The 26,534-nt window shown below is 44.0% G+C and overlaps 1 protein-coding gene across 2 annotated transcripts in view; it reads left to right on the top strand.

Moving 5' to 3' along the window:
- Window positions 1-26,534, top strand: part of CWC22 (CWC22 spliceosome associated protein homolog) — a 213,556-nt gene that overhangs the window by 22,400 nt on the left and 164,622 nt on the right. For both annotated transcript variants that reach the window (XM_029605912.1, XM_029605913.1), the window contains exons 2-4: window positions 2,468-2,535; window positions 9,950-10,066; window positions 18,895-19,140. In XM_029605912.1, coding sequence (XP_029461772.1) covers window positions 2,468-2,535; window positions 9,950-10,066; window positions 18,895-19,140 — 431 coding nt within the window. The remainder of the gene's footprint in view (window positions 1-2,467; window positions 2,536-9,949; window positions 10,067-18,894; window positions 19,141-26,534) is intronic.

Genomic DNA, 26,534 nt, shown 5'->3' with positions numbered 1-26,534 from the left:
TTATTTTTTTTTTTTTCTGATATGTTTTAACTTCAGGATGGTCTTCTTTTCCTGGTTAAGCCTGATAAGGTCTGGGATGTTTTCTCTTTCTTTTTACTGCCTCTGCACTATCCCTAGTCTTTTTCTTTCTGTTAAGCCATTAGGCATTCACATTTTAGTTTGTAGAAGAGGTATGAATTCCAGCTCAAAGTTTGAGAACTATATTGGTGGCCATACTGTATTCCTTAATGAGTTTTTCTTTAAATTTGAAGAAACATAGGAGTGAAAAAAATTAACTAAATGTAGAACATTCCTGTATGTCTCACTCACACTAAGCCTAAGCCAAAATTGAAGAGAAAAATCCTGCAGTTTTATTATCCCGTTTAAGTATAATATTCTGATAAGGAAAGACTGTTTTGATCCATCCATATTAAGTGTTAAAGGTTTAGTACTAATGTTGAATTAGAAACATAGAAACATAGAAATGACGGCAGAAGAAGACCGAATGGCCCATCCAGTCTGCCCAGCAAGCCTCACACATCCTTTCTCTCATACCTATCTGTTTCTCTTAGCTCTTTGTTCTATTCCCCTTCCACCCCCACCATTAATGCAGAGAGCAGTGATGGAGCTGCATCCAAGTGAAATATCTAGCTTGATTAGTTAGGGGTAGTAGGGGCAGTAACCGCCGCGACAAGCAAGCTACACCCATGCTCATTTGCCCCACCCAGACTATGTTGTACAGCCCTTGTTGGGTTTTTTTCTTCTCCCCTGCCGTTGAAGCAGGGAGCTATGCTGGACATGCGTTGAAAGTGAAGTATCAGGCACATTTGGTTTGGGGTAGTAACCGCCGTAACAAGCCAGCTACTCCTCGCTTTGTGATTGCGAATCCTTTTTTTCTTCACCCCTGTTGTTGAAGCTATGCAGGATATGCGTGAAGCATCAGTTTTTTGTTTTTGTTTTTTTTTCCCCTGCTGTTGAAGCAGAGAGCTATGCTGGAAATGCGTGATGTATCAGTCTTTCTCCCATGCCGATGAAGCAGAGAACCATGCTGGATATGCATGGAAAGTGAAGTATCAGGCACATTTGTTTGGGGTAGTAACCGCCGTAACAAGCCAGCTACTCCCCGCTTTTTGAGTGCGAACCCTTTTTCTTCTCCCTTGCCGTTGTAGCAGAGAGCTCTGCTGGATGTGTGAAGTATCAGTTATTCTTCTCCCCTGTTATTGAAGCAGAGAGCTATGCTGTATATGCATTGAAAGTGAAGTATCAGGCATATTTGGTTTGGGGTAGTAACCGCCGTAACAAGCCAGCTACTCCCCTCTTTGTGAGTGCAAATCCTTTTTTCCATTACCTCTTGCTGTTGAAGCTTAGAGCGATGTTGGAGTCACAGTAAGCATGTGTATGTTTATTTAATAAGGGTATTGTGTCAATAGCCATCATTCTGGCGAGTCACCCACTCTTCATTGGCGGCCTCTTGACTTTATGGATCCGCAGTGTTTATCCCACGCCCCTTTGAAGTCTTTCACAGTTCTGGTCTTCACCACTTCCTCCGGAAGGGCATTCCAGGCATCCACATAATTCACATAATAAACAATGTATCATTTTTAATCTTGCTTTCCCTTCATCTACTGCCTTTCTATTCAGGGAAATCCATTAATATTAGTCTCCTTTATCACCAATTCCTCACTTTCCTGCTTGCTACGTCGTATGCCTGGAATAATCTTTTTCAATTGGTATGTCTTGCTCTCTCTCTGGCTATATTCATAATCCACCTTTTTGAGGCTGTGTTAAAATCTTAAACCTTGATTCTCCCTGTTCATAGCCCTGTTGAATTTAACTACTATTTTTTTTTTTTTTACTATACTACATTTCCTGAAACCTCTTATTTGTTTTGTCTGCGAGTCTTCACTAGATTGTAAGCTCTACTGTGAATGGACTCTCATGTGTACTGTACAGTGCCTTGTACATCAAGGAAGGCATAGAAATAATTAGTCACTAATTTCTTTCATAGAAGATGAAAGGATTTTGCCTGTCACAAAGAGATCATAGACACAGAATGTGACAACAGATAAAGACTGTGCCTGTTTTTCCTCCTATTGAAATACCACAGACCATTTGACCTTCACCTTTACCTTTACTGGTCTGGATAATTTGTGCTTATCCCATGCTGTCTTGAAATTTGTTAAACTGGTCTGCCAATCATGTGAATGTTTATCTTGTCCCTCATACTGCTTATGCTGAGCTCACTTCTGTAGAAGAAAACCAGTGATTTTGGAGCCATTTGCAATCCTTTGCTTTACTTTCACTCAAATATTAACATACAAAAATTAAAAAAAAAACCCTAAAAAGGAAATTCTATGTGCAGAAACAAGTTATGTAGCAATGTCGTAAACAGAATTATAGAGGGTTTCTGTGGCAATATATATTTAGGATTGTCATTGTAGTCTGAATGTTGTTGATTGAAAGAACTTTGTGTTATTTTTCTTTTAAGCATACCTCCAGTTATGAAAGAAGAGAAGGCCATAGCTCTCGGCGCAGAAGCTCCTCTCCTGAGGACAGGTAGGAATTACAGTACTGTTTTATAAAATGTGTATGTTACTGGGAGGAAAGGTTTGTGAGCCCCTGTGGGCATTAAACTGTGTACACTGTTTAGTTTTATGCTGTTCCAGGCCTCTGAGCCTGGCTGTCTCCTACTTAATGGCCTTGTTCAATAACATTTTCTGTTTTATGTCTACGGGATGGAATCGTTAGCAGCCAATTTATATCTGTCATTGATTGCACATCATTGCCTTTCATACTGGAGCAGAATTTGATTGATACTTGCTGCTCCTGTTGGTAAAACTCTTAATGATACAGTATAAAAAGTGTACCAAAGGTTCTTTGAGTGAAAGAGCTCCATTTGGCATGAAGCCATCTTGGCTCTATGAAAGTGTTGCTGCCCTGTTCAGAAGACATTTCTGAAGTTTGCACAGGTGATCCCAAAGCTTGTTTTGTTGTTTTTTTTTTGTAAATTAATTAATTAATTTATTTTTTACAATTTAGCTTCATTTCTTTTATTTTTACTTTTCTTTGCTTTACGTTTCCCTCTCCTCTCTCCAGGGAACATTTTCCCCTTCCAGGTTCTTGAACACCCTCTATCGCTCCAAGCATTTACTTTCTTCCTCCCTCCTCAGCTTCTTCCCCTCCCTCCAGTCACTCTTTCTCTGTATCCCAGTTGTTCACTGCTTTGTAGCCCTTCTGGGAAGAGGCAATCCATGAAAACAAAATAAATAAATAATGAAGTACTCACTGGTGGCAGCCGCTGCAGCCCTCTCTCCAGCCCTGCTGGCAGCAGCTGTGGCAGTTCGTTCGCTCGCTTTTTATTTCTTTCTCCCCAGGCTGGGTCCTGATGGAGCCCAGGATTTTTTTTAGCCCTGCTGATCACCATTGGGTGGAGAGAGAAGGCTGGAGCAGCAGAGCTTGACAGACGTGCTTCCTGCCACCAAACCTCCATGGTCCACTTGTATTTGGAGCGCTGGGGTAATTTGCCAGCACCAGCTTTCCTGTTCCAGTGGCCTGCTGGCAATCGGAAATCTTATTCCCCATTGCTTATGAAATGAAATGCTGCAGATTTATTTTCTTCACCATATTCTGTGGGAACTTTCTTGAACAAAGCCTATAACTTTTTGACAGTATATTACATTTCTGATCATCCTGCCAGGCCAGGAAGGAAATAGACTTCAGGGACCTAGATGCGCTTGTGCAGCAGAGGCCAAAGAGCAAGTTACTGTATGTGTTCCCACCCTGACCAATGGTAGGCAGGTGATCAGAAGAATAGCACGACACCCGGGCCTAGTGATCATGGTAGCACAAGAATAGCTAAGGAGACCATGGTTATGCAGACCTGGTAAGAAGGAAGCTGGCAGTCCCAGCACATCTCACAGGGGCTGGTACTTGGGGAGAACCCTCACAGGTTCCTGTTTAGGTTCTGGCTATTGAAAGGAAAAGATTCAGGCAAAGGGGATACTCAGGTCAAATAATTGTGACGTTGCTGAAGGCCAGGAAGGAGAACCACAACACTAGCATACAGGCGCATTTGGAAAATATTTGAAAGTTGGTGCAAAGGAAGAAGCCTAGCCCCAAGAAAGATGGAAGCACCAGAGATCCTACAGTTCCTGCAGGAGTGCCTGGACAAGGGCCTGGCAGTAAATACAAGTAGTAGCAATATCTTGCTTTAGAGACTGCTTCAGAGGTAAGTTGGTGGCAGCCCACCCAGATGTGGTATGCTTTCCGAAGGTGGCAAAGAGGGTTCATCCTCCATGCAAACCAATGGTGCCACCTTGGAATCTGAATCTAGTCCTGAGGATCTTGGCCAGACCACCATTCAAACCACTGAAGGAAATTTCCCTGAAGGACCTGACACTCAAGATAGTGACACTTGTAGCAGTAGGCTCAGCTAGAAAGATATCAGAGCTGCAACCACTGTCATGTAGAGACCTGCACTTGACCTTCTCCAAGGAAAAGGTGGCAATTAGGCCTGTTCTGGCCCTCCTACCAAAAATGGTATCAGATTTCTACATTAACCAGGTCATTATGCTACCAAGCTTTAGAAAGACAGAGTGCGTAAGAAAACGCAGAGACTTGAGGTTCTTGGACATTTGCAGAACCCTGTTGAGGTACCTGGAAGTAACCAATGTATTCAGAAGGTCAGATAGACTGTTTGTACTATGCTCAGGTCAGAGGAAAGGTGATGTGGCAACTAAGGCCTCCATTGCTAGGTGGCTTAAGGAAACAATAATAACAGCTTACAACAGCCACTACAGACAGTGTTAAGAGCAGACTCTACAAAAGCACAGGCTGTGACATGGGTGGAGTACAGGGTAATTGTACCAATGGATATATGCAAGTCATTATAGGTTGCATCTCCAGGAAAGAAGGGAGACTAGTTTTGTCATGGTGGTCCTCGAAGCAGCTCTGGGTATCTTCCACCTGAAATAGGAGGACTTTGGCACATCCCATGAGTACTATCTCGTTTGATGTAAACCGATGCGATATGACTTGTGCCATGAAAGTCGGTATAAAAAAAGAACTTAAATAAATAAATACACTAGTCTGGCAAGATGATCAGGAAGATTCAGTTAGGTTCTTACCTGCTTTTCTAGAGCCTTGATAGACAGTCTAGATCCCACCCAAGAGAAGAAAAAAATAGGGAGCGGGCAATGGCTAAGTAGAATCTACATAACAAGTAGGTGTGCTTGTAGGACTGGGGTGCAGTAAAGGGGAATTCTGTGAGGTGTGAATGGAGGGGTATTCCCCTTCTCACTTTATCATTTTTCATCCATTAGCTTATTTTTTGGAGGCTGGCAGGCAACTGTTTGGTTAGGTGATTCGTTTTTTGTGGTGATGGGTTCACCCAAGCGCCTGACGTTTTACAGGCATTCCTGCTAGAAGGGGAAAGGAGGGCAGGCCAGGGAACCAGAAGGTAGCAGACCATGGGGAAGGAAGCCAAGGAGAGGTAAGGAGAGGTTACAGGAGAGTGTAGTCTTGGACCACGAAGCTATATTGTAGAGTTGCACAAAAAAAAGGAAAAAGATTAGTACATGTGAGCAATGCAGAAACAAACTTTGGCAAAAGACTACTGACAGTCTCCCCGATGGGCCAGCCTTTATAGCTGACGTCACAGAAAGAAGTCAAACACACTGCCCCTATCTTCTGGTAGGAGAGAGAATACCATGAGTACACTGGTCTGTTAGGACTTCAGGATAGGCAATTAGCAGGTAAGAACCTAATTGAACCTTTTGTAGCATGATAATGTATATATGTTGATCATTGTTGGAGTTTACCAGGGAAACGTCTGGTAAGACTATCCTTTTTGTATAGAGAATTGAATTTTACAGTTCTGAAAGCTGTCTGTTCATAGTTCATGCACCTGGTATGCTAAAAAAAAAAAAAAAATAATTAAAAAAAAATATATATATATATTCGAAGCCGTGAGCATCTTTGACATGAGGTAATGGTGAATATTGCAGAGACGAATGAGTTAGAGCGTGGAGGTTAATTGTAAGTGGATATCGTAACATGGCAAAGTTGAGCCTGGAGAACGAAGACTGCGTTTGCAGCGGTACTAAGCAGAGACCGCCTCGGTGTTTGAAAAAAGTGAAATTTGAAGAAATAAAATAACGGAGGGTGTTGAAGATCTTCCCGAAGATTGAATAGAGTGGTTGTGTCCACAATTAAAGTGGCTTCGGCGTCCAAGTGAAACCAATGACTTTTTCTATACATCATAAAGAAATGAGTGGAGAAGTGCTTTCTGTTCAATGACGAGAGTCATCTACTGAATATATTGGATTGAAAATTCGCCCTGTCAGGCAAAACAAGGGCCCTGTTGGGATTCACTAAGATTGGGATATATTAAAATTGGTATTGGGATTTATTAAAATTTGGGATTTATAAAAATTGAACAGATCAAAAGTATCGGGGGTTTAAAAATTCAATATAAAGGTGGTTGTTGTTTAACATATGATAAGTATTGCCATATAAGGAGTATATAAGATAAAGTAATTGGATGAATAAGACTAGCCAAATAAATTACGGAAGTCTAACATTGTGCAATTAGAAAAATTAGAAACACAGTGTGGTTTCATTCTATGGAATTTGATTTTGGAGGTAGTTTTTATGAGTGAGTTGTTAGTGCGATTGAGTATGTATGGGTATGAGTGACATAATGTTTTTTAATTGAGATATTTAAAATATGTTGTATTTTGATAACCGCACAATTAATGGATGTTAAATGCAATTTGTTGTGTATGTATGAACCATTTGAAGAATAATAAAAATTGTTTGTGAAACAGAGATAGTAGTATAAAAATTTATATTTGCTTGTATCCCACTCTGGAAGGAGTGGTTTTTTTTGGTGTGTGTGTATATATATATATATATATATATATATTTTTATTTTTTTTAAATCAAACTCACTGTTAGCTCTAAATTCTAATGATCCATTTTGAGGAAATTAAAGGTTAGACTATCAAGCACCTATAAATCATTTAAACTGGCTATGCAGCATCCATAAAGAACTCCATTAGCAAGGGGAGCAGAAAACACATAATATAATAATATATATAACTTTCTAATCTAATTTATTGATCATCTCTCTCTCTCTCTCTCTTGTCAGACTCGAGACAATTTTGCACTAACATCATCTACATCTTAACTATAACAGTTTCAAAAAGCATTGTGATGTGCCCCAGCCACTGAAATAATATTTTATGTTTTCAAGGGTATAAGTTAGTGGCCCCAAATTATTAGTGGTATAGAAAAAATAAGAATATTTATTAATGAATGAGGAACAATAATGTTGGGGGGAGGGCAGGGAAGAATTCATCTTTTTTATGCAGAAAGTAATTTTTAAAGTCATTTTCATGATTAAAACAATGCTTTACCTGCAGAAATGGCCTGTTATAAAATTGCCCATCCATAATATACAGGTAAGCATAACACACATATGTCCTCTATACGTGTAAGTTTACCCAGAGTGAGTGGAGACATTTTAAGAGCAGAATTGGGGGAGAGATTTGGATTCACCTGCATTTTTTTTTTTTTTTTTTGCATTTTCTAAAGCAGCGCTTCTCAACCTGTGTGTCGCGTCTCCCAGTGTCCCACTGCTCCGTTGTACTTTCCTTCTCCCTTTGTCCAGCCCCCGAGGGCCAATTGGAAGACTCCTTTCTTCCCACCCCCACTGCCCAATGGGAAGCCTCTTTCATTCTGCCTGCCCCCCGCGCAGGACAATTGGAAGAAGGGAGGAAGCCTTTGATTGACCGTTGAGGCAGGCATCACATAGCCCAGGGGTGGGGTGGGAAGAATGGCAGTGTTGAACCCCGACGAAGCAAGGCCGCCAGGGAGCCCCATCCCTGTGGTGGTGAAGAGGAAAACCTGACCCTGACAAAGTAAGGCCGCCAGGGAGCCCATCCCCGTGGCAGCAAAGAGGAAACACGACCCCGACCAAGGCCACCACGAGAGCATATCCCTGTGGCGGTGAAATAAGGCCCGCCGGAGTAAAGCCACGGCAGAACTGAAGCCCATCCCTGCAGTGAAGGAAGAAGTTTTTGGTGAGAGTTTGTGTCTGTGGGTGTGAATGGGTGCCTGTGTGAGAGCTTGTGTGTCTGTGGGTGTGAATGGGTGCCTGGGTGAGAGCTTGTGTGTTTGTGGGTGTGAATGGGTGCCTGGGTGAGAGCTTGTGTGTCTGTGGGTGTGAATGGGTGCCTGGGTGAGAGCTTGTGTGGGTGTGAATGGGTGCCTGGGTGAGAGCTTGTGTGGGTGTGAATGGGTGCCTGGGTGAAAGCTTGTGGGTGTGAATGGGTGCCTGGGTGAGAGCTTGTGTGTGTGTGTGTGTGTGTGTGTGTGTGTGTGTGAATGGAAGCCTGGGTGAGAGGTTTTGTGTGTGTGTGAATGGAAGCCTGGGTGAGAGCGTGTGTGTGGGTGTGAATGGGTGCCTGGGTGAGAGCTGGTGTGAATGGGTGCTATAGCATTTGTGTATGACTGAGAGTTTGTATATAAGAGAGCATGAGTGTGATTGAGAGAGAGACTGGTCAGGAAGATGACTGGTGTGAGAGAGACTGAGACTGGTCGTGGGGTCTAATTGGGGTGTGCGTGTTTGTGCGTGAATGACTGGTTGTGGGCGCTAAGGATGAGGACTGTGAGGACAGAGCTTCAGCAGCCCTTGCTGCTTCTGGTGAGTGCTATTGGCCAGGAAGGGAAAGGAGTAGGAGAGTTGCTGGAGAGGGTAAGTAGAGGTAGCTTTTAAAATTGTTTTCTTGATTGACTTCCATTTTAATTATTGGGTATTATGCGATGTCTGCTGTTTTAAAATATTTATTGATATTTGGACATGTTTTAATTTTTATGAGTTTTTAATTGTTGGATATTCTGTTCAGCAGCTGTTTTGTAACATTTATTGTATAGCTTTACAATTATTTCTGTGTGGGGCTCTATAGCAGCTTGGCTTATTCTGTTTTCCCAATAGGAAATGTATTAGTGTTTAGGGCCTGGTTTAATAGTTGTATTTCTTAGATAGGATTGTTACTGTTTGAGTGTGTTCCATAATACAGGTATAACTTTGTGCGCATTATTGCAAATCCTGAGTCTGTTAGGTGCTATATTTCTCTTTGCATGCAGTGTGAACCTGGAAAAATGGAGAGTGGCTTTTTTGATTTTCCGTTCCAGTTTCTGTCTCCATATTTATAATTTGTGGTTTTTCTGTACTTGGTGAAGGTCAGTTCTGGGTGTGTGACAGAGGTGAGATGTTTTACTAGCATGTAGGCATTTGTATCAATCTTATTTGTTGTGTTTTCTCAATAGGATATGCATTAGTGGTAAATTACTGTCTTTTCATAAGGAAGGCTATTGTGCCTGGTAGAAAAAGGAGTTTGTTTTGCTTTTACTGAGATGTCATCAGAACCAGAATATCTTTTTTGTATGGCGAGTTGTACAGGGTAATGCCCTAGATCTGCTCTGCACTCATTGCTGGGGGTTGAGGGGATTACTGTGGATGCAGAGTGCATGTTTACATTTAGCCCCGTGATAGTCACATGTTCAGTGTGTCATACATGTGAGAACCATCTGTCAGGTGGGTCCCGACCAAAAAAAGGCTGAGAACCATTGCTCTAAAGTATGTGCATAAATATACTTTGTACATAATAGCGGGTGTAATTGTATGTGCGTAAATTTGGTGAAGAAATAATTTTCAAAGCAGAAATGCATATAAGTCCACTTTGAAATTTGGTATAACTTGCATGCATATTTGCCACCTATTTATGCGGGCTGTCATAAAATAAGCCCTGTTGTGTGTAATCAGTACAGTCTTTTATTCCTTTCTGTATAAAATGTGTTGCCCTTCCTTATTGGTATGGATGCCTCTGTTAGACCAGTCAGGCAGGATTTACAGAACATTTTTTTTTTTTTTACTGTCTGAAACCTTATTTTCTGGTTGCTGTAGATACGATGAACAAGAGAGGTCCTGGTCCCCACCGGAGAGAAATTACTCTGACCACAGCAGATATGATCTTGAGCGCTCAGGAAGCGGGCGCTACATTGACAGACATGAGGATACAGGGTGAGTTTTAAGCACAATGAGAAAATCCTATTTAGCATTATTCTTTAAATGCTTTCTGTTAAGTAACATTCTAAATAAAGGTGAAGCTGCTCCTCTGATGTTTGTTGTAAGCCCTTGCAATCTCTTCATTGGCTTCACTCGGGACAGTGGTTTTGCATCTCCCTAGTTTGCTTTCACTGTTCTAAATTTAAACTGATGTAACATAATTTCAAATGATTCATTATTATGCTTTTTAATGCTATTGTTGGTGTTGGCTAACCCAGAGTTTTAGCAAAACATATTTGTGTTTGAATCACCTATAGATAGTGGCTTAGGGCATCAGTGTGTATGTCATAAAGAGGTATACATCACCTTGAAACTTGTTCTGCTATTTTATATTTGCTGAAACACTGCTATGAGCCTTATCTGTAACATTCTGGGTTCTGCCAAAGCCATCAATTTCCTCCTAAGAGTTTGATCAAAAAGTGGCAGTTTGAATAGAATAACATTTCTTTCCAGACTGGTCTGGAGGTGGGGAGGAACTGTGAGAAAACAGGGAGAAGATCCAAGTTATATGATAATTATGTGATATTTCTGATATTGCCAGACATTCAGGCTGATACAGTGCGCTGCGACAGAGCGCAGTGTTAACTGGCAGTTGGATGCGCGTTTTGGACGCGCTAGCTTTACCCCTTATTCAGTAAGGGGTAATAGCGCGTCCAACCCCCCCCCCCCCCCCCCCCCCCCCGAACCTAATAGCGCCTGCGCGATTCAGAAAGCAAAATGTGCAGCCAAGCCGCACATTTTGCTTTCAGAAATTAGCGCCTACCCAAAGGTAGGCGCTAATTTCTCCGGGCACTGAGTGCACAGAAAAGCAGTAAAAACTGCTTTTCTGTGCACCCTCCGACTTAATATCATGGCGATATTAAGTTGGAGGTCCCGAAAGTTTAAAAATTTTTTAAATGGGCCCACGGCTGGCGGGTCGAAAACCGGACGCTCAATTTTGCCGTCCGGTTTCCGAACCCGTGGCTGTCAGCGGGCTTGAGAACAGACACCGGCAAAATGGAGCATCGGCTGTCAAAACCACTGACAGCTGCCGCTTCCGTCAAAAAAGAGTCGCTAGGGACGCAGTAGTGTCCCTAGCGCCTCTTTTTACCGCCGGGCCTAATTTTAATAAATTAAAATACTGAATCGCGCGCACAGGAGAGCGGGTGCTTGCCCGCTTTCCTGTGTTTTTACTGTATCAGCCCGATTGTTATAAAAAAAAAAAAAAAAAATGGAATGTGAATGTAAAAGCAAGTTTGCTTACCGTAAATGGTGTTTCCGTAGATAGCAGGATGAATTAGCCATGCTGTCATGGGAACTGTCCATCAGGGCCCAGGAGGCGGAGCTTGAGTAGCAGAGAGTAGATCTTTGTTCCCTCTGCGGCTGCGCGTGGGTTCCCGCGCAGGAAGTAGCAGATTCTCCTCAGTCTATAATTAAGCTTGAAGTAGTGGATTCAGTTCCGACTACCAGGGAGGCGGGAGGGTCAGCATGGCTAATTCATCCTGCTATCTACGGAAACACCGTTTATGGTAAGCAAACTTGCTTTTTCCCATCGATAGCAGGGCTGAATTAGCCATGCTGTCATGGGAGTCCTAAGCAGTGCAGCACGCTTGTTGAATGGCGTGCATGATATTCCTACGAGGTAGTCGGGTTAGTATGCAGTGTACGTAGGATGGCTTGTCCTAAGGTCGCATCCCTCGATGACTGCTGGTCTATGCAATAATGGGATGTGAACGTGTGTAAGGAGGACCATGTGGCTGCCTTGCATATGTCAATTGGTGGTACATCTTGTAGATGTGCCAATGATGTGGCTACCGCCCGTACTTGATGAGCACATGGTCGTGTCGTGAGTGAGAGATTCTGTTTGCTGTAACAAAACTGAATGCACTGCACAATCCAACTGGAAATTGTCCTTTTTGCAACTGGTTTCCCCGGTGTTTTTGGATCGAAGGAAACAAACAGCTGAGATGCTCTGCTGAATGCGTGAGTTCTTTGTGTATAATATTCCAAAGCACGTTTGCAATCCAGTGTATGAAGCAATTGTTCTCTGTCATTGGCGTGCGGTTGTGGAAAAAAGACAGGTAACTCTATTGATTGGTTAATGTGGAATGTCGAGACAACTTTTGGTGGAAAAGCTGGATGAGTTTGTAATAGGACCTTATGGGGTTGAAATTGCAGATACGGTTCATAGTGGACCAGTGCTTGTAGTTCGCTAACTCTTTGTGCCGAGGTTACTGCCACTAGGAATACCACCTTCCAAGTCAATTACTTGAGGTGTGCAGAGTCCATGGGTTCAAATGGGGCGAGCATGAGTTGCTCCAAAATTATATTGAGGTTCCAAGGAACCGGCAGTTTATGTACTGGTGGTCGTAAATGCAGCAGTCCCCTGATGAATCTGGAAAGTAAGGGATGTTCTGCAATGGCGTGATCATCCACCGGGCGGTGGTATGCCGCGATCGCACTCAGATGAACTCGAATGGACGATGTTGCCAAACCTGTCTGAAATAGTGAGTGCAGGTAATCCAAGAGTTGTGTCGGGGTGCAGTCTATGGGCTGAATTTCTTGTTGTATGCACCAGTCTGAGTAACGCTTCCATATAAATGTGTAATTACGTCTAGTGGACGGTTTTCTGGATGCAATGAGAACCTCCTGGGCTGCTGTAGAAATTCCTTGTGCTGTTAACAATCTCCTTTCAATCTCCATGCAGTCAGGTGGAGGGAGGAGTATAGGGGATGTATTAACACCCCGTTGTCCTGTAGCAGAAGGTCTGGTCGGTCCGGTAAGCGAATTGGATAGTCAATCGAGAGACGTAGTAGAAAGCTGTACTAGGTTTGCCTGGGCCAGGCTGGGGCTATGAGGATCATGTTGCTCTTGTCCCGCATGCATTTTTGAATTGTCCTGGTAAGTAATGGAATTGGAGGAAAGGCATAGAGTAAATGTGTTGTCCACTGAAGAAGGAAAGCATCCTGGGCGAGACGGATATTGCTGGGTCTTACCGAGCAAAACTGTGGTAGTTGTGTGTTTTTGCTCCGTGGCAAACAAGTCTATCGCCGGAGTTCCCGAATGAATATCTGTTGGGTCACCTGCCTGTTTAGTGACCACTCGTGCGGCTGAAAGATCCGACTCAATCTGTCGGCTCTGGTATTCACTATTCCTGGAAGGTATGTCGCCTACAAGTGTATTGAGTGTTTGTTGGCATGTTAAAAGATTTGCAGAGTCTCGTTGCAGAGAGGCCATGAGCCCGACCCACCCTGCTTGTTGATATAGAACATGGCCACTTGGTTGTCCGTGTATATCATGAGTCTCCGACCCCTGAGATGTGTCTGGAAAGTCTGAAGCACATAGCGGATCGCTTTGAGTTCTAGGAGATTGATATGTAGGGTCTTTTCTATTCTTGTCCACAGACCTTGGGTCTCTACGTTGTCTAGGTGAGCTCCCCATCCCGTTGGTGATGCATCCGTGGTGAGGACTGCATTGTGTGGTGGGGGGCTGAATAAAGCTCCCTTGTCTAATGCATAGTCCCGGAGCCACCAATCGATGTCTGCGATCATGTGCGCAGTTATCGTGACTCGAGTGTGCAGGGGTTGTGTGTGCTGTTTCCATTGCCGTTTCAGATCCCACTGTAAACGTCGCATGTGCAGTTTGGCATTGGGCACTGAGAAGTTTGCGGCTGCCATGTGGCCTAAAACCCTCAACACCTGACGGGCAGTCGGGTATCTGATGTGTAACAGTGAGCGAAGTAGTGTGCGAAGCGTCTGCTTCCTGTCGTCTGGTAGAAATGCTCTGGATTGTATAGAGTCCAGGCGGGCTCCTATAAACTGCATTATTTGCGTTGGCTGTAAGATGGATTTTGGGTAATTGATGAGCAGTCCCAGTGATTGGAGGCAATTGATTGCTGTGCTTAGGTGTGACTGTAGTACAATTGGATCTGATGCTGTTATCAACCAGTCGTCCAGATATGGAAAAATGGTTAGTCCCTGTTGTCGAAGATGGACCACCACCACTATCATACATTTCGTGAACACTCTGGGGGCCGTCGATAGGCCAAAGGGAAGAACTTTGTATTGGTAATGGTGATTGTAATATTGAAAACAGAGGTATCGCCAAGATGAACGATGGATTGGAATGTGCGTATAAGCGTCTTTCAGGTCTATCGAGCACATCCAGTCCTTGGGTTGCAATAGTGGGAGAATGGACTTCAGTGAGACCATCTTGAACTTTTCCTTTACTATCCATTTGTTCAGATCCCTGAGATCTAGAATTAGTCGAGAACCCCCCGATCTCTTTGGAATGAGGAAATAGGGGGAATAGAAACCCTGGTTGTGTTCCCTTCGAGGGACAGGTTGTATCGCTCCCTGTTGTAGAAGAAGGGTGATCTCCTGAAGTAACTGGGGGTGCAGGGTTTTGGGTTTCCGTGATGAGAGATGTGGAATCTGAGGTAGGTGCATAAATTGTATGCGGTATCCCGTTTGAACAACTTCCAATACCCATTGATCTGAGGTTATTTTCTTCCACTCTGGCCAGCGGGCCGTAATTCTTCCCGGCGGATTTCCCGTTATTGGTGGTGGTGGCCTGATATTTAAAAAGACGATGCGGCTTTCCCTGACGTCGCTGTTTGTTGTTGTTGTTGCTGCGGTCTTTGTCCTCTGGGTTTGCCTCTCCTTTGCTGGTTTGAAGGAGGCTGTGTTTGTTGTCTATGAAAGTTAGGGTATGAAGGTTGTCGAAATGATTGGTAGTTCCTGAAAGGGCATCTAATGTAAGATTGGCGTTGATTTGATGGATAGAATCTCTTTGAGGAGGACGGCGCGGTTAAGGACTGTACCGCCAGCGCTTGGTCCTTTAACTTACTGACCGTATCTTGGAAACGGTCTCCAAAGAGATTATCCCCCAGACAGGGAAGGTTAGCCAACTTTTCGTGTAAATCTTCACGGATTGCACTGGCCTTTAACCAAGCCAGTCGTCGTGCCGCTATTGCTGTTGCTGATGCTCGAGATGAGGTCTCAAAACCCTCATAGACTGCTTGTAATATCTAAAATGGGTGCTGGGATGTTGTCTCCTGTTGAGGTAAACATATCCTTGGTTGCCTGTAGGCAGTCATACATGTATTGGACCATGTAGAACTGATGATGTTGAATCCGCGCGTTCAACATTGAAATTATCAGGTAAGCAGTAATTTCTCCTTCCTTTGCATTCAGACATACCAATCCACGAGTGGGATGTACCAAAACTACTCCCGAACAGGGCAAGAGACTGTTCGCAGTCCAGTCAACACCGCATGTTTGAAGGTGGAGTCCTTCTGAGCTCAAATGTCCAAGCAGTAATGCTTGTAAAAAGTGTGTAAGGAGGGCCACGTTTGAGATCGGGGTGACTCCGCCTTTGCACGTATGGTGTTGATTGGACTGCGTGCAGTCTCTCGCCCTGTTGGGGAGTAGCTTTGGTATATGCCACTCGTGGATTGGCCTGCCTGAGTACGGAGGAAGAATAAATTACTACTTACCCGATAATTTCCTTTCCTCTAAGGATGGCAGGCCAATCCCCAACTCAAATCACAAGACAATATGGGCCACCATTCCATTTATTTTGTTATACCCAAAAAGGAGGGGTTATTTCGGTCCTTCCTGGATTCAAAGGTATTGATAGACATTTACAGGTGACTCAATTCTGAATGAATACTCTGCACTCCATAATAAAGGCAGTTCAATCAGGAATTAATCACGTCTCTGGACCTGATGGAGACATATCTGCATATTCCCATTCACAGGGAGCATCAATAGTTCCTGTGTTTTGCTGTTCTGGGAAGCCATTATTGGTTTCAGGCCCTGCCCTTCGGGCTGGCCACTGGGCCCAGGACCTTGTCCAAGGTCATGGTGGTGGTAGTGGCATCCTTGCGCAAGGATGGATATCCTAGTTTATCTGTATCTGGACGACTGGTTGATTTGGGTTAAGAGTGTAGAAGGGAGTCACCTGTCTTCTCGCAAGTTGGTATCCTTACTGCAAGATCTATGCTGGGTGGCGAACTTGGCCAAGAGCAGCTGGAGTATCTGAGTTCATTTCAGTATGAAGCAGGGTAGAGTGCTTCTGTCAGAGAGTCACATTCGGACGTTGATTGCTCATGTTCAAGCCCTAAGAAGGGCTATTCGCCTGACAGTGTGATCTTATCTACAGGACCTGGATTTGATGGCAACCACAGTAGAGGTGGTTCCCTGGGCAAAAGGCTTTTATGTGGCCTCTTCACCACTTGTTGCTTTCCCGGTGGAGTCCGCAGTCACAGGAGTACACAGTGAGATTCCACGTGCCATTAGAGGTGAGAGTCCATTTGTACTGGTGGTTACATTCATATCATCTCAGGAAGGACGTTTCCTTGAAGACACTGGTTCAGTTAGTGCTCACAACAGATGCAAGCCTTCTGGGTTGGCGGGCTCCTTGATAGAAGTTGGTGGTGCAAGGCTGCTGGAGTGCTGAGGAGTGTCAATGGAGCATCAATTGGTTGGAAGAATGTGTGGTTCAGCTGGCATGTTTGAAGTTCACCAAAAGTCTAGAGGCTCAGGCAGTCAGAACAATGTCCGACAATGCGACGACAGTGGCTTACATCAATCATCAGGGTGGAACCAGAAGATAGATGCGCTCATGGTATGAGCAGCGCAACATCTTCAAGACATACCTACCTTCCACATTGCCAGAAATTTGCTGAATTTGCTAAGCAGGCATAACTTGGACCCGGGAGAGTGGGAGTTAGCAGATGAAGCTTTCCAACTCCTAGTGGGGTGCTGAGGTCACCTGTATCTGGATTTACTGGCGACTTCCGGCAATGTAAAAGTTCCGCATTTCTTCAATCACAGATGGGATCCGAGAGCACTGGGTATCGATGCTCTTGTTCAGGTGTGGCCACTGGGCCGGATGTTGTATGCTTTCCTGCCATGGCCACTAATAGGCAGGCTCATACGAAAGATTGAAGTCGGACTGTAACCGTACTTCTGTGGCTCCGGATTGGCTTCAGAGGTCGTGATCTGCTGATTTGCAGAGACTGCTGGTGGGCAGTCCTCTTAGGCTACTGGTCAGAAAAGATATGTTGCGTCAGAGACCCATTCTGCATGACAATCTGGGTTGAATTTTCTCTTATGATTTGGCCCTTGAAAGGGCTCGGTTGTTGAAACATAGAAATGATGGCAGAAGAAGACCAAACGGCTCATCCAGTCTGCCCAGCAAGCTTTCACACTCTTTTTTTTTTTTTCTCTTACTTATCTGTTACTCTTGGCCCTTAGTAACCTTTTAGTTCTATTTCCCTTCCACCCCCACCATTAATGTAGAGAGCAGTGTTGGAACTGCATCTAAGTGAATATCTAGCTTAATTAGTTAGAGGTAGTAACCGCCGCAATAAGCAAGCTACACCTGTGCTTATGTTTATCCAAACTATGTAATTCAGTCCTTGTTGGTTGTTGTCTGTATTTAGATCCACTTTTCTTCATTCCCCCCTGCCATTGAAGCAGAGAGCTATGCTGGGTATGCATTGAAAGTGAAGTATCAGGCTTATTAGGTTTGGGGTAGTAACCGCCGTAACAAGCATCTACTCCCTGCATTTTTGTGAATGGAAATCCTTTTTTCCACATTACCTTTGGAGAGTTTTCAAGGCCTGGTGTATGGAGCGAGGTTCTCAGCCTCTCAAAATGGAGATTCCATTGATTAAGCAACTTTTCCTGTAGAAATTCCAAAAAGGTTTGACCTTTAACACCTTGAATGTTCAAGTAACAGCTCTCACTTGTTATAGGGGGGCGAGTCAGTGGTGGTCTTTGTCTTCTCATCCTGATTATTTCTCTGCCCATGCTGGACAGAGATGGAGATGAGAGTTTCGTCTTTTGTGTGCCTTGGATGTTAAGCAGCATCTAATGTGGTACTTGAAGGTTACTGAATCTGTCAGAAAGTCTGACCAACTGTGCTGCATGGTGGAGGTAAACAGGGTGAACTGGTGACGTGGGCAATTATAGCCCATTGGGTTAAGGAAGTTATCATGGCAGGCTATGTGTAGGCCGAGATTACTTTATCTAAGCAAGTTGTCTTTGTCTAAGCAAGTAGCACATTCTACTAGGGCTCAGTCGGTTTCATGGACAGAGCTTTGATTGTCGCCTGTTGAATTACCGAGTGGTGACCTTGTCCTCCTTGTACACTTTTTCCAAGTATTACTGATTGGACATTTGAGCTCAGGAGGACTCCGCCTTTGCATGTGTGGTGTTGACTGGATTGCGATCAGTCTCTTGCCCTGTTCGGGAATAGCTTTGGTATATCCCACTCTTGGATTGGCTTGCCTGAGTGCAGAGGAAGGAGAAATTACTACTTACCTGATAATTTCCTGTCCTCTAAGGAAGGCAGGCCAATCCACAACCCGCCCTCGACTGCTGACTTGCTTTTAGTTCAACTTTTATGTGCGGATGATGCAGAGTGGTGGACTGTTCCTTCGCTGAAGGACTGGGGTCAATTTAGTGAATGTTCATTCCTTTGTCTGAATTTCATGTTTCCAATTGGTTGGAAGCATGAATGGTTGTCTGTTAATAATCATGTTCTCGTATAACCAGTTTGTCCACAGTTTGGCTTTTCCAGAGAATATTGGCGGGCTGATGTTGGGGCATGGCTATATGTCTGTGATGTCAACTTTACTCCATCTCCATCTGCTGGTAAATGTGCATATCCCACTTATGTGGATTGGCTTGCCTTCCTTAGAGGAAAGGAAATTATCGGGTAAGTAGTAATTTCTTAATTTTTTGGGAAACCAATAAACATTTTTAAAAGCTTTCTAACTGCTGTGTTTTTAGGGAGAAAGAGCGAGAGAGATATCGAAAGGAGAGAGAGAGGGATTCTGATGGAAGAAAACCCAGGAGATCTCCTTCTCCAAAAGAAAGCAAGGAGAGGACTGTGCCTCCCAGCTCAGCTGGTTCTGGAGAGCCTCCTGCAAAGAAGAAGAAAGAGGATTTGGACCCAATTCTAACTCGCACAGGAGGAGCGTACATTCCTCCCGCAAAGCTCAGGATGATGCAACAACAGATCACGGATAAAAGCAGGTAGGGTCACAGCTGGCTGGTGCCAAGTTCATCTTAGATTTTTGACTAAAGACAAGCTCTGTAGAATGGATAATCGATAAAACTTATGCCGGCTGTACTTAGTGTTTTTGGAAATTGTCCCATATCTACATTTTAGTTTTGAATGTTTCAGAGGTTTTTTTTTTTTTTTTTACTGGCAGCTTTCTCCTGTTCATTATTCTAAATGGGATGTGGTGCCAACCATGTACTACTTCTATGATGACTATCCACTCCTTTTTCTTCACTCTCTCTCCTATTCCATTTAGCCTTGCCATTGCAGAGAGATTTCTCGAGCTGGGTGGCATGCATTTTGACTCCCTCTGGAGCTTGGCACAGGTGCACTCTTGAGAGAGCCAGGTAATGTCGATAGAGAGCAGTGGCTGGCAATGTGAACACTACTTCTACTGAGTCTGTAGCCCCTGCTGGCCTGAGAAGCAGCAAGATTCAGGAATTTAAATCTGGCCTAATGCATTACAGTACGCAGTGCTGCTACTGAGCCATTTTTGCTGGCTTTTGATTCTTCAGTAGGTTCAGAAGATTAAAACAATAAAGAATGCCAGTTACATTCACCCTCCTTTTTTCCACTTTATTTTCTTTTGGCCTGGCAGTTTGGACTTGCTCTTTTGGGCTTCCATCTCAGTTGGAAGCAGCCTGTACTGTGATAGTGGCATCATGAGCCTTCATTTGCAATTACCCGTGCTTTTGTTTCTCAGTTTTTAACTCTATCCCCACTGCTATCTAAACGTGCTATAGCAATAGTAGTCCTCAACCAGAGACCACAGACTGCATTTCTCTCCAAATAGAATATACATTCACTCTGAGAATGGTCACTAGTTGTTGCCAATGTGCAAAGGCTGAGAACCCACTCCTCATCTTCCCTAGGTTATGAATAAAGCCTCGGTTTCCTGCAGAAGCTTTTTCAAGATTATGTAATAAAATGATTTGCATAGCTTTGCATAAATATTCACACCTCTGACATTACAAGTCAGTTTTTTTATTGCAAACTATTTACATTGGTTTTTAAGTAATAACTCTATACCAATACAAAATTTAGCAAGTACAAAAATATCAAAACATAAGTTACAAACCTTTTTAACTATGATATGTCACTTTTGCTTTGAGTTGAAGTAATGCAACCATCCTTTTTATATTTTGTGAAAGTCATTGTTGCCTTTCTGAGTATCTGAGCTTGTGGTATGCTAAAAATGCTCTCATCATTGTTTGCCATGCTGTTAATTACACAGAAAGATATGTGCATGTATGTTGGGCACATGGTAACAGACACAAAAAGGAGTTGAATTAACACAAGTTTGAAACTTGTTAGCAGTAGGGCCAGTCATCAAGGCTTCTATGAAATGAAGTTAATGCCTTCTCTGCCAGTTGTAGGATACCAGAAGTCTCAGACTTCCACAAACACATCTAGGTCTTTGTAGCTGTTGTATTTTTAGCTATATATGGAGTTTTAGGAATCTTTGTATAAAGATGAAATTATTCTAAAAGGACATCCACTCTATCTAGGAATTATATTAAAATCATCTTTGGTTTGATTTAAGAGATCTTTGAGAGAACAAAACATTCTGCCTATTTTCTCTGTCCACTCCAACTTCACCCCCTCCCTTTCTGTTCCCTTCAGGAGAGGAGGGGGTGGGGACCATAGGAGGAGAGGAGCTGGATTAGGGAGCAGACTGCCTCTTCTTTTTTCTGCTCCAGCCTCAGCCTTAATCCTCTTCCCCCTTCCTGTTCTCTGTAGATTGTTTGCAAGGGGAGGGGCTGGAGTAGAGAGAGAGAAAGAGATAAGATTGAAGGTAAGTAGGCATTCTGCAACTTTCTTCCAATGATTGAATTAAAGGTTCAGAAATCTTGATTGTGCAGCAGGTTGTAAATATTTGGCAACAGACTAATTATGTAGTTTCTCCAATCACAGGAGCTTGGGGGCACTAGTTGTAAAAACTGTTTCCATAGCATCCTCTACCCAGGCCAAAGTGAGGAGCAGAAACTGAGCTTGATAACTGAATTCAAATTTTTTTCTGGTCCAGTCCATACTGTTCTTATTCTCATTGTTAATGAACTATTTCCTAGCTCTCTGCTTCAACGGCATGGGGAAATGAAGAAAAGTGGATTTATATTTAGACAACAACCAACAAGGACTGAATTGCACAGGCTGGGTAAACAAATAAGCGTGGGAGTAGCTTGCTTATTGCGGCAGTTACTACCCCATACCAATTAAGCTAGATACTTCACTTAGATGCAGTTCCAGCACTGCTCTCTACATCAATGGCGGGGGGTGGAAGGGAAATAGAACCAAAAGGTTACTAAGGGCCAAGAGTAACAGATAAGTATGAGGAAAAAAAAGTGTGAAAACTTGCTGGGCAGACTTGCTGGGCAGATTGGATGGGCCATTTGGTTTTCTTCTGCCGTCGTTTCTGTTTCTATGTTTCTTTTCTTTTTTTTTTTAATTATTCTTCACCGCTGTGTAATTTTAAAGATCTTTATGGATGCATTAACTGAGCAAGAATTCCCTTATCTCAAAACTTTTTGACATGTAAATGTTGTAACTTGCCTGAAATTATTCTTCACACTTTTTTGTTCTACAATTCTTTGGAGGGGCAACTGTATAAATCTATTTATATACCAAGTGATCAGATTTAATGTAAAGGATGCTCTAATTTCTATTCACAATTTAACATTTCTTAGCGACCAGTCAGATGAATCCAGAACAAGTAGGTTATGCACCTCTACCAGCAGATGGAGACGGAGCAAACTGACATCACAGTATGATGACAGCCTGCCAGTATTCTCCGTCTCTAGTTGGTAGCCATGCATCTCCCTACTGGGGATTGCTTCATTTTGAGAAAAGGAGAATTAAGGAAATACATTCATCCCACTCTCCTGTGGTGATTCCAAATGGTCCCTCTCCCGGTTGAGAATTCCTGAGGTGGTTTCCATAGTCCCTCAGATGAGTGTCTTGGTCTGGTAACTGGTTTTCAGCCGGCGTGGATTTAGCTGCTTAAGCAGCTGAAAGGCAGTGGGTGCAGGAAGCCGAGCACGGTGGTGATGGCACATGCCCTCTCCCTTTGCAGCCAGAGAACCGTCTCTGTGCTCAGCCATGTAAGGCTGAGCTCTGGTAAGTTTTAAAAAAGAATATGTAATTTACAAAGACTTAGAAGGAGGCTTTTGTTGCGTAGGGCTTCCTCCTCCATGCTCGGTGCGCCGTTCTGATTTTGTCCCACTCCGTGGGAGGTCTAGGGACATGGGCAGCCTGGCAGGTTTAGCAGCCTCCTTAGGCTAGGCCCCACTCCAAGGCTTTTTCACTGCATGCCGTGTAGTAGACCGCAATGGCATTTTGTGTGCTTTCTCAGGCTGCCCTTTACAGGATTGTTGGTTTGGCATGTGCGACTGGCCGTGCGCCAAGTTTTTGGCCTCAGGCCACTGCTCAGTGCACTGTCAACCACAATGGCGCCTATACCTAAGAAGCCTAAGTGCCTTTTTGTTTGCACTGCCTGTCATCTCAGCCGTGAGTGCCCGCTAACTTGTACCAGCACTGTTTGGAGGCACAGGGAGAATTATCTTCCTCTGATTTCACTAAACCTGGTTCTTCCTAGCCGGATGTAGGTCTGGGTAAAGACGACTCAGATGGGGTGCCTAAATTGGACCTCCCCTAACTGGTTCCTCAGCAGGGGATGGTAGCTCAGGAAGTATGCCTCAGGTGCCTCCTGGTTTGGATACTTCTACTTTTTCAAGACTAGAATTTTTCCAGGGGTTGCAATCTTTTCTTCAGGCGCAGTCTTCAACCCTGTCTAGTGCTCCCAGAGCAGAGGAACCTTGCCTGGACCTTCTGTTAAGCGCTGGAGTATGCCTAGAGTGGCAGCGAGACTCCTGATGGAGATCCAGATGGCACGGATAATGTGCTGATCCTGATTCTCTTGAGGATGGTGAAATTCCTCAAGATTAGAAACATATAGAACTCTGCTATTTATTTATTTATTTATGTATTTATTTATTATTTTTGTTATACCGAGTTTCATGATAGGCATCACATCAACCCGGTTTACAAATAACAATGTGTGTAAAGTATAGCGTAACGTAATAAATATTTCCAATACAACTGTGAACTTTAAATACAGAGAATCAATTAAAAGGTGTGAGAAAGTTACAATAAAACAGGGAAAATTAACTTGGAACTGGAAGAGGGGAGAGGTTAAACAATGCAATATTTACATTTCATACTATGCTTCATTTCATGCTATGCTTCTTTCATAGAGATGAACTGCCAGCTCAGATCTCCCAGAACTTGGATTTGCTTTGGGTTGCTGGGGAAGATTCCGGGTGTGAGCTGAAGAAAAATCCCATTTTGGTTTCCTTGCGTAAAGCCTCTTGTTTTTTCCCTGTGATGGAGGCCATTCAAGAATTGATTGATCTCAAGTGGGGCACACCAGAGGCTAATTTCAAAGGGAGTCAGGTTTTGGAAGGCCTGTACCCTCTGGATCCATTCCAAAGGTAGATGTACTTGTGTGCGCAGTCTCCAAGTGGACCACTATTCCCGTGGAAGGAGGAGCGGCCTAGAAGAATGCTCATGATAAAAAGATTGTCTATCCTTAAGCAAGCATTTTGAAGCAGTGACAATGACCTTGCAGATAACTTCTTGTTGTTCCTTGGGAGCTTGATCGTGTTTGCTCTTCTCCCAGGAGGTCGATGACTCTGGGGTAAGCTCAAGGGCAGTTATGGAGCTAGCCGCTGCCTTCTTGGCAGATGCAGGCTGTGATTTGTTCCACGCTTCAGCCAGAAGGGTGACTTCTGTAGTAGCGGCCAGGCATCAGTTATGGTTGAGAAATTGGTCAGCTGATGTGATCTCCAAGGCTAACCTCACCAAATTGCCCTTTAATGGCTTGCTTTTATTTGGGAACGAGTTGGAAGAACTGGCCAGTAAGTGGGGCGAATCTCCAGTTCCTTGCTTGCCGAAGTATAAGAAGCAGACGCAGTGCTTCTTTAACATGAGAGGTCGTGCTTGAGGATCCATGCGTTTTTGACCCTATTGAGAAGCGATCTTTCAGAGGACTTGACTTTTCTGTAGGTCTCACTCCTTTTGTCCCAGACAACCCAGAAGGGGCGCAGGCTCGGGAAGTGGCATCTCCCTGAGCTTCCCAATGAAGGTTTGCTGACCCATCCCCAGGAACAGGAGATAGGGGGACGCCTCTCTCTCTTTTATCAGAGGTGGGTCGAAATCACATTGGATCAGTGGGTCCTGGAAGTGATACGAGAAGGATATGCGATGGAGTTTCTAAGTGTTCCTCGGGGCGTGTTCATGGAGTCTCCCTGCCACTCCCCACAGAAGAAGTGGGCAGTGGAGAATACATTGGCAAGGCTCCTCAGTCTGAGGGCTGTGGTCCCAGTGCTGACGTCTCAAGAAAATACAGGGTGATATTCCATTTATTTCATCGTGCCAAAGAAGGAGGGCTCCTTTTGTCCCATCCTGAACCTTTAAAGGTGTCAACAGTCATCTGTAAGTGAAACATTTTTGCATGGAATCTTGCACTCAGTTACAATATCTGTGCAGTAGGGGGAATTTCTAATCTCCCTGATCTGTCTCAAGTGTTTCTTCACATTCTCATCAGACTAGAACATTAATGCTTTTTGAGGCACCACTTTCAGTTTCGGGTGCTGCTCTTTGGTCTGGCCACCACTCCCAGAACCTTTTCCCAGATAATGTAGTAGTTGCGGCAGAGTCGAAAAGGATGGAATCCTAGTACTCCCGTAATTAGAGAACTGGCTGATTCGAGCCAAGTTGCCAGAAGAGAGCTTCCTGGTGCAGGAGGCAGTCATTGGGGATCGATGACCTAGTGCAGGAGTGGCCGGAAGACAAGTTGCTTATGCTTTTCCTCCATGGCCCTTGTTGGGATGACTGATTCGAAGAATCGAATGCCACAGAGGGATAGTGCTCTTGGTTGCTCTGAATTGGCCCAGGAGCCCGTGGTATGCAAATCTGCGGAGACTCCTTGTGGATTCACCTCTTCGACTTCCAGCGCACAGAAACCTGTTGCAGCAGGGACCTGTTCCTCACGAAAATCAGACTTGATTTTGTCTTATGGTATGGCCCTTGAAAGGGCTTGCTTGCTGAAACATGGATACTCTGCAGCAGTGATTTCCACCTTGCTAAGAGCTAGAAAGTTCTCCACTTCCTTGGTTATGTGTGGGTTTGAAAGGTGTTTTGAGGCCTGGTGTGAGGATTGAGGTGCTGCTCTTTCCTTGGTCAAGATTCTGTTCATTTTGGAATTTTTGCAGGATGGCTTGAATTAAAGGCTTGGCTCTCAATTCTTTAAAGGTATCAGTAACGGCTCTCGCCTATTTCAGGAGTCAGGTAAATGGTGGATCCTTGTTGGCTCATTCTAAAGAGACCCATTTTCTGAAAGGAGTGAAACATCTTCGTCCTCCTTTGCGGTTTCCAGCGCCCCTATGGAGTCTTAATTTGGTTTTGGATTTTTTTGGCAGGCCCTATGTTTAGACCACTATATATACTGTCCTTGTGGTTGCTGACCTTGAAAACGTTGTTCCTTGTGGCAATTTTTTCTGCGCATAGGGTTTCCGAATTGCAGGCCTTGTCTTGCTGGGCGTCATTTCTCTAGGTGACTTCAGGGGGCGGTACAGTCGTGTACTGTTCTTTTTTACCTAAGATGGTTACTGAGTTTCACTTGAATCAGTCCATCTCCCTGCCGACTATGGACAGAGAGAGAGAGATGTAGAGGAGTATTGTCTGTTGCGAACCTTGTCAGGTATCTGGAGGTTACTGAGCCTTTGTGGAAGTTGGATCGCCTGTTTGTCCTTCACAGCTGTATCAGTCAGGGAGAGCCAGCCTTGCGGGCTACAATAGCTCACTAGATTAAGGAAGTAGTCATGGCTGCATATGTGTATGCTGAGAAGCCATTCCCTAGTCATATTAGGGCTCATTCCACTAGGGCTCAGGCAGTGTTATGGGCAGAAGTTAGATTGTTGCCTCCCGTCGACATTTGCCGAGCTGCAACATGGTCCTCCTTACACACCTTTTCCAGGTATTATTGTCTGAATGTTCCGGCCCGGGGGATGTGGCCTTTGCATGTGCAGGTTTGGATGGACTGCAGGCAGCCTCCCGCCCTGTTCAGGAGTAGCTTGGGTACAATCCCACTTGTTCTGGATTCATTTGACTGGATGCTAAGAAATGAGAAATTACTACTTACCTGATAATTTCCTTTTCTTTAGGACAGTCAGATGAATCCAGCTTCCCTCCCTTGGCTGCCGAATGATCGCATATTGATCCTCTTGTGTGCCTATGTGTTTCAGGGATTTCTGGTAAGGGTTACTCCAGTCCCTAGACTAGTGTTATTACATTCTTGTCTGAGCTCAAT

Source organism: Rhinatrema bivittatum, chromosome 6 (genome assembly GCF_901001135.1).
Source record: "Rhinatrema bivittatum chromosome 6, aRhiBiv1.1, whole genome shotgun sequence".
Taxonomy (NCBI): domain Eukaryota; kingdom Metazoa; phylum Chordata; class Amphibia; order Gymnophiona; family Rhinatrematidae; genus Rhinatrema; species Rhinatrema bivittatum.
The sequence above is the reverse complement of the archived record's forward strand: the minus strand, read 5'-3'. Positions and strand labels throughout refer to the sequence as shown.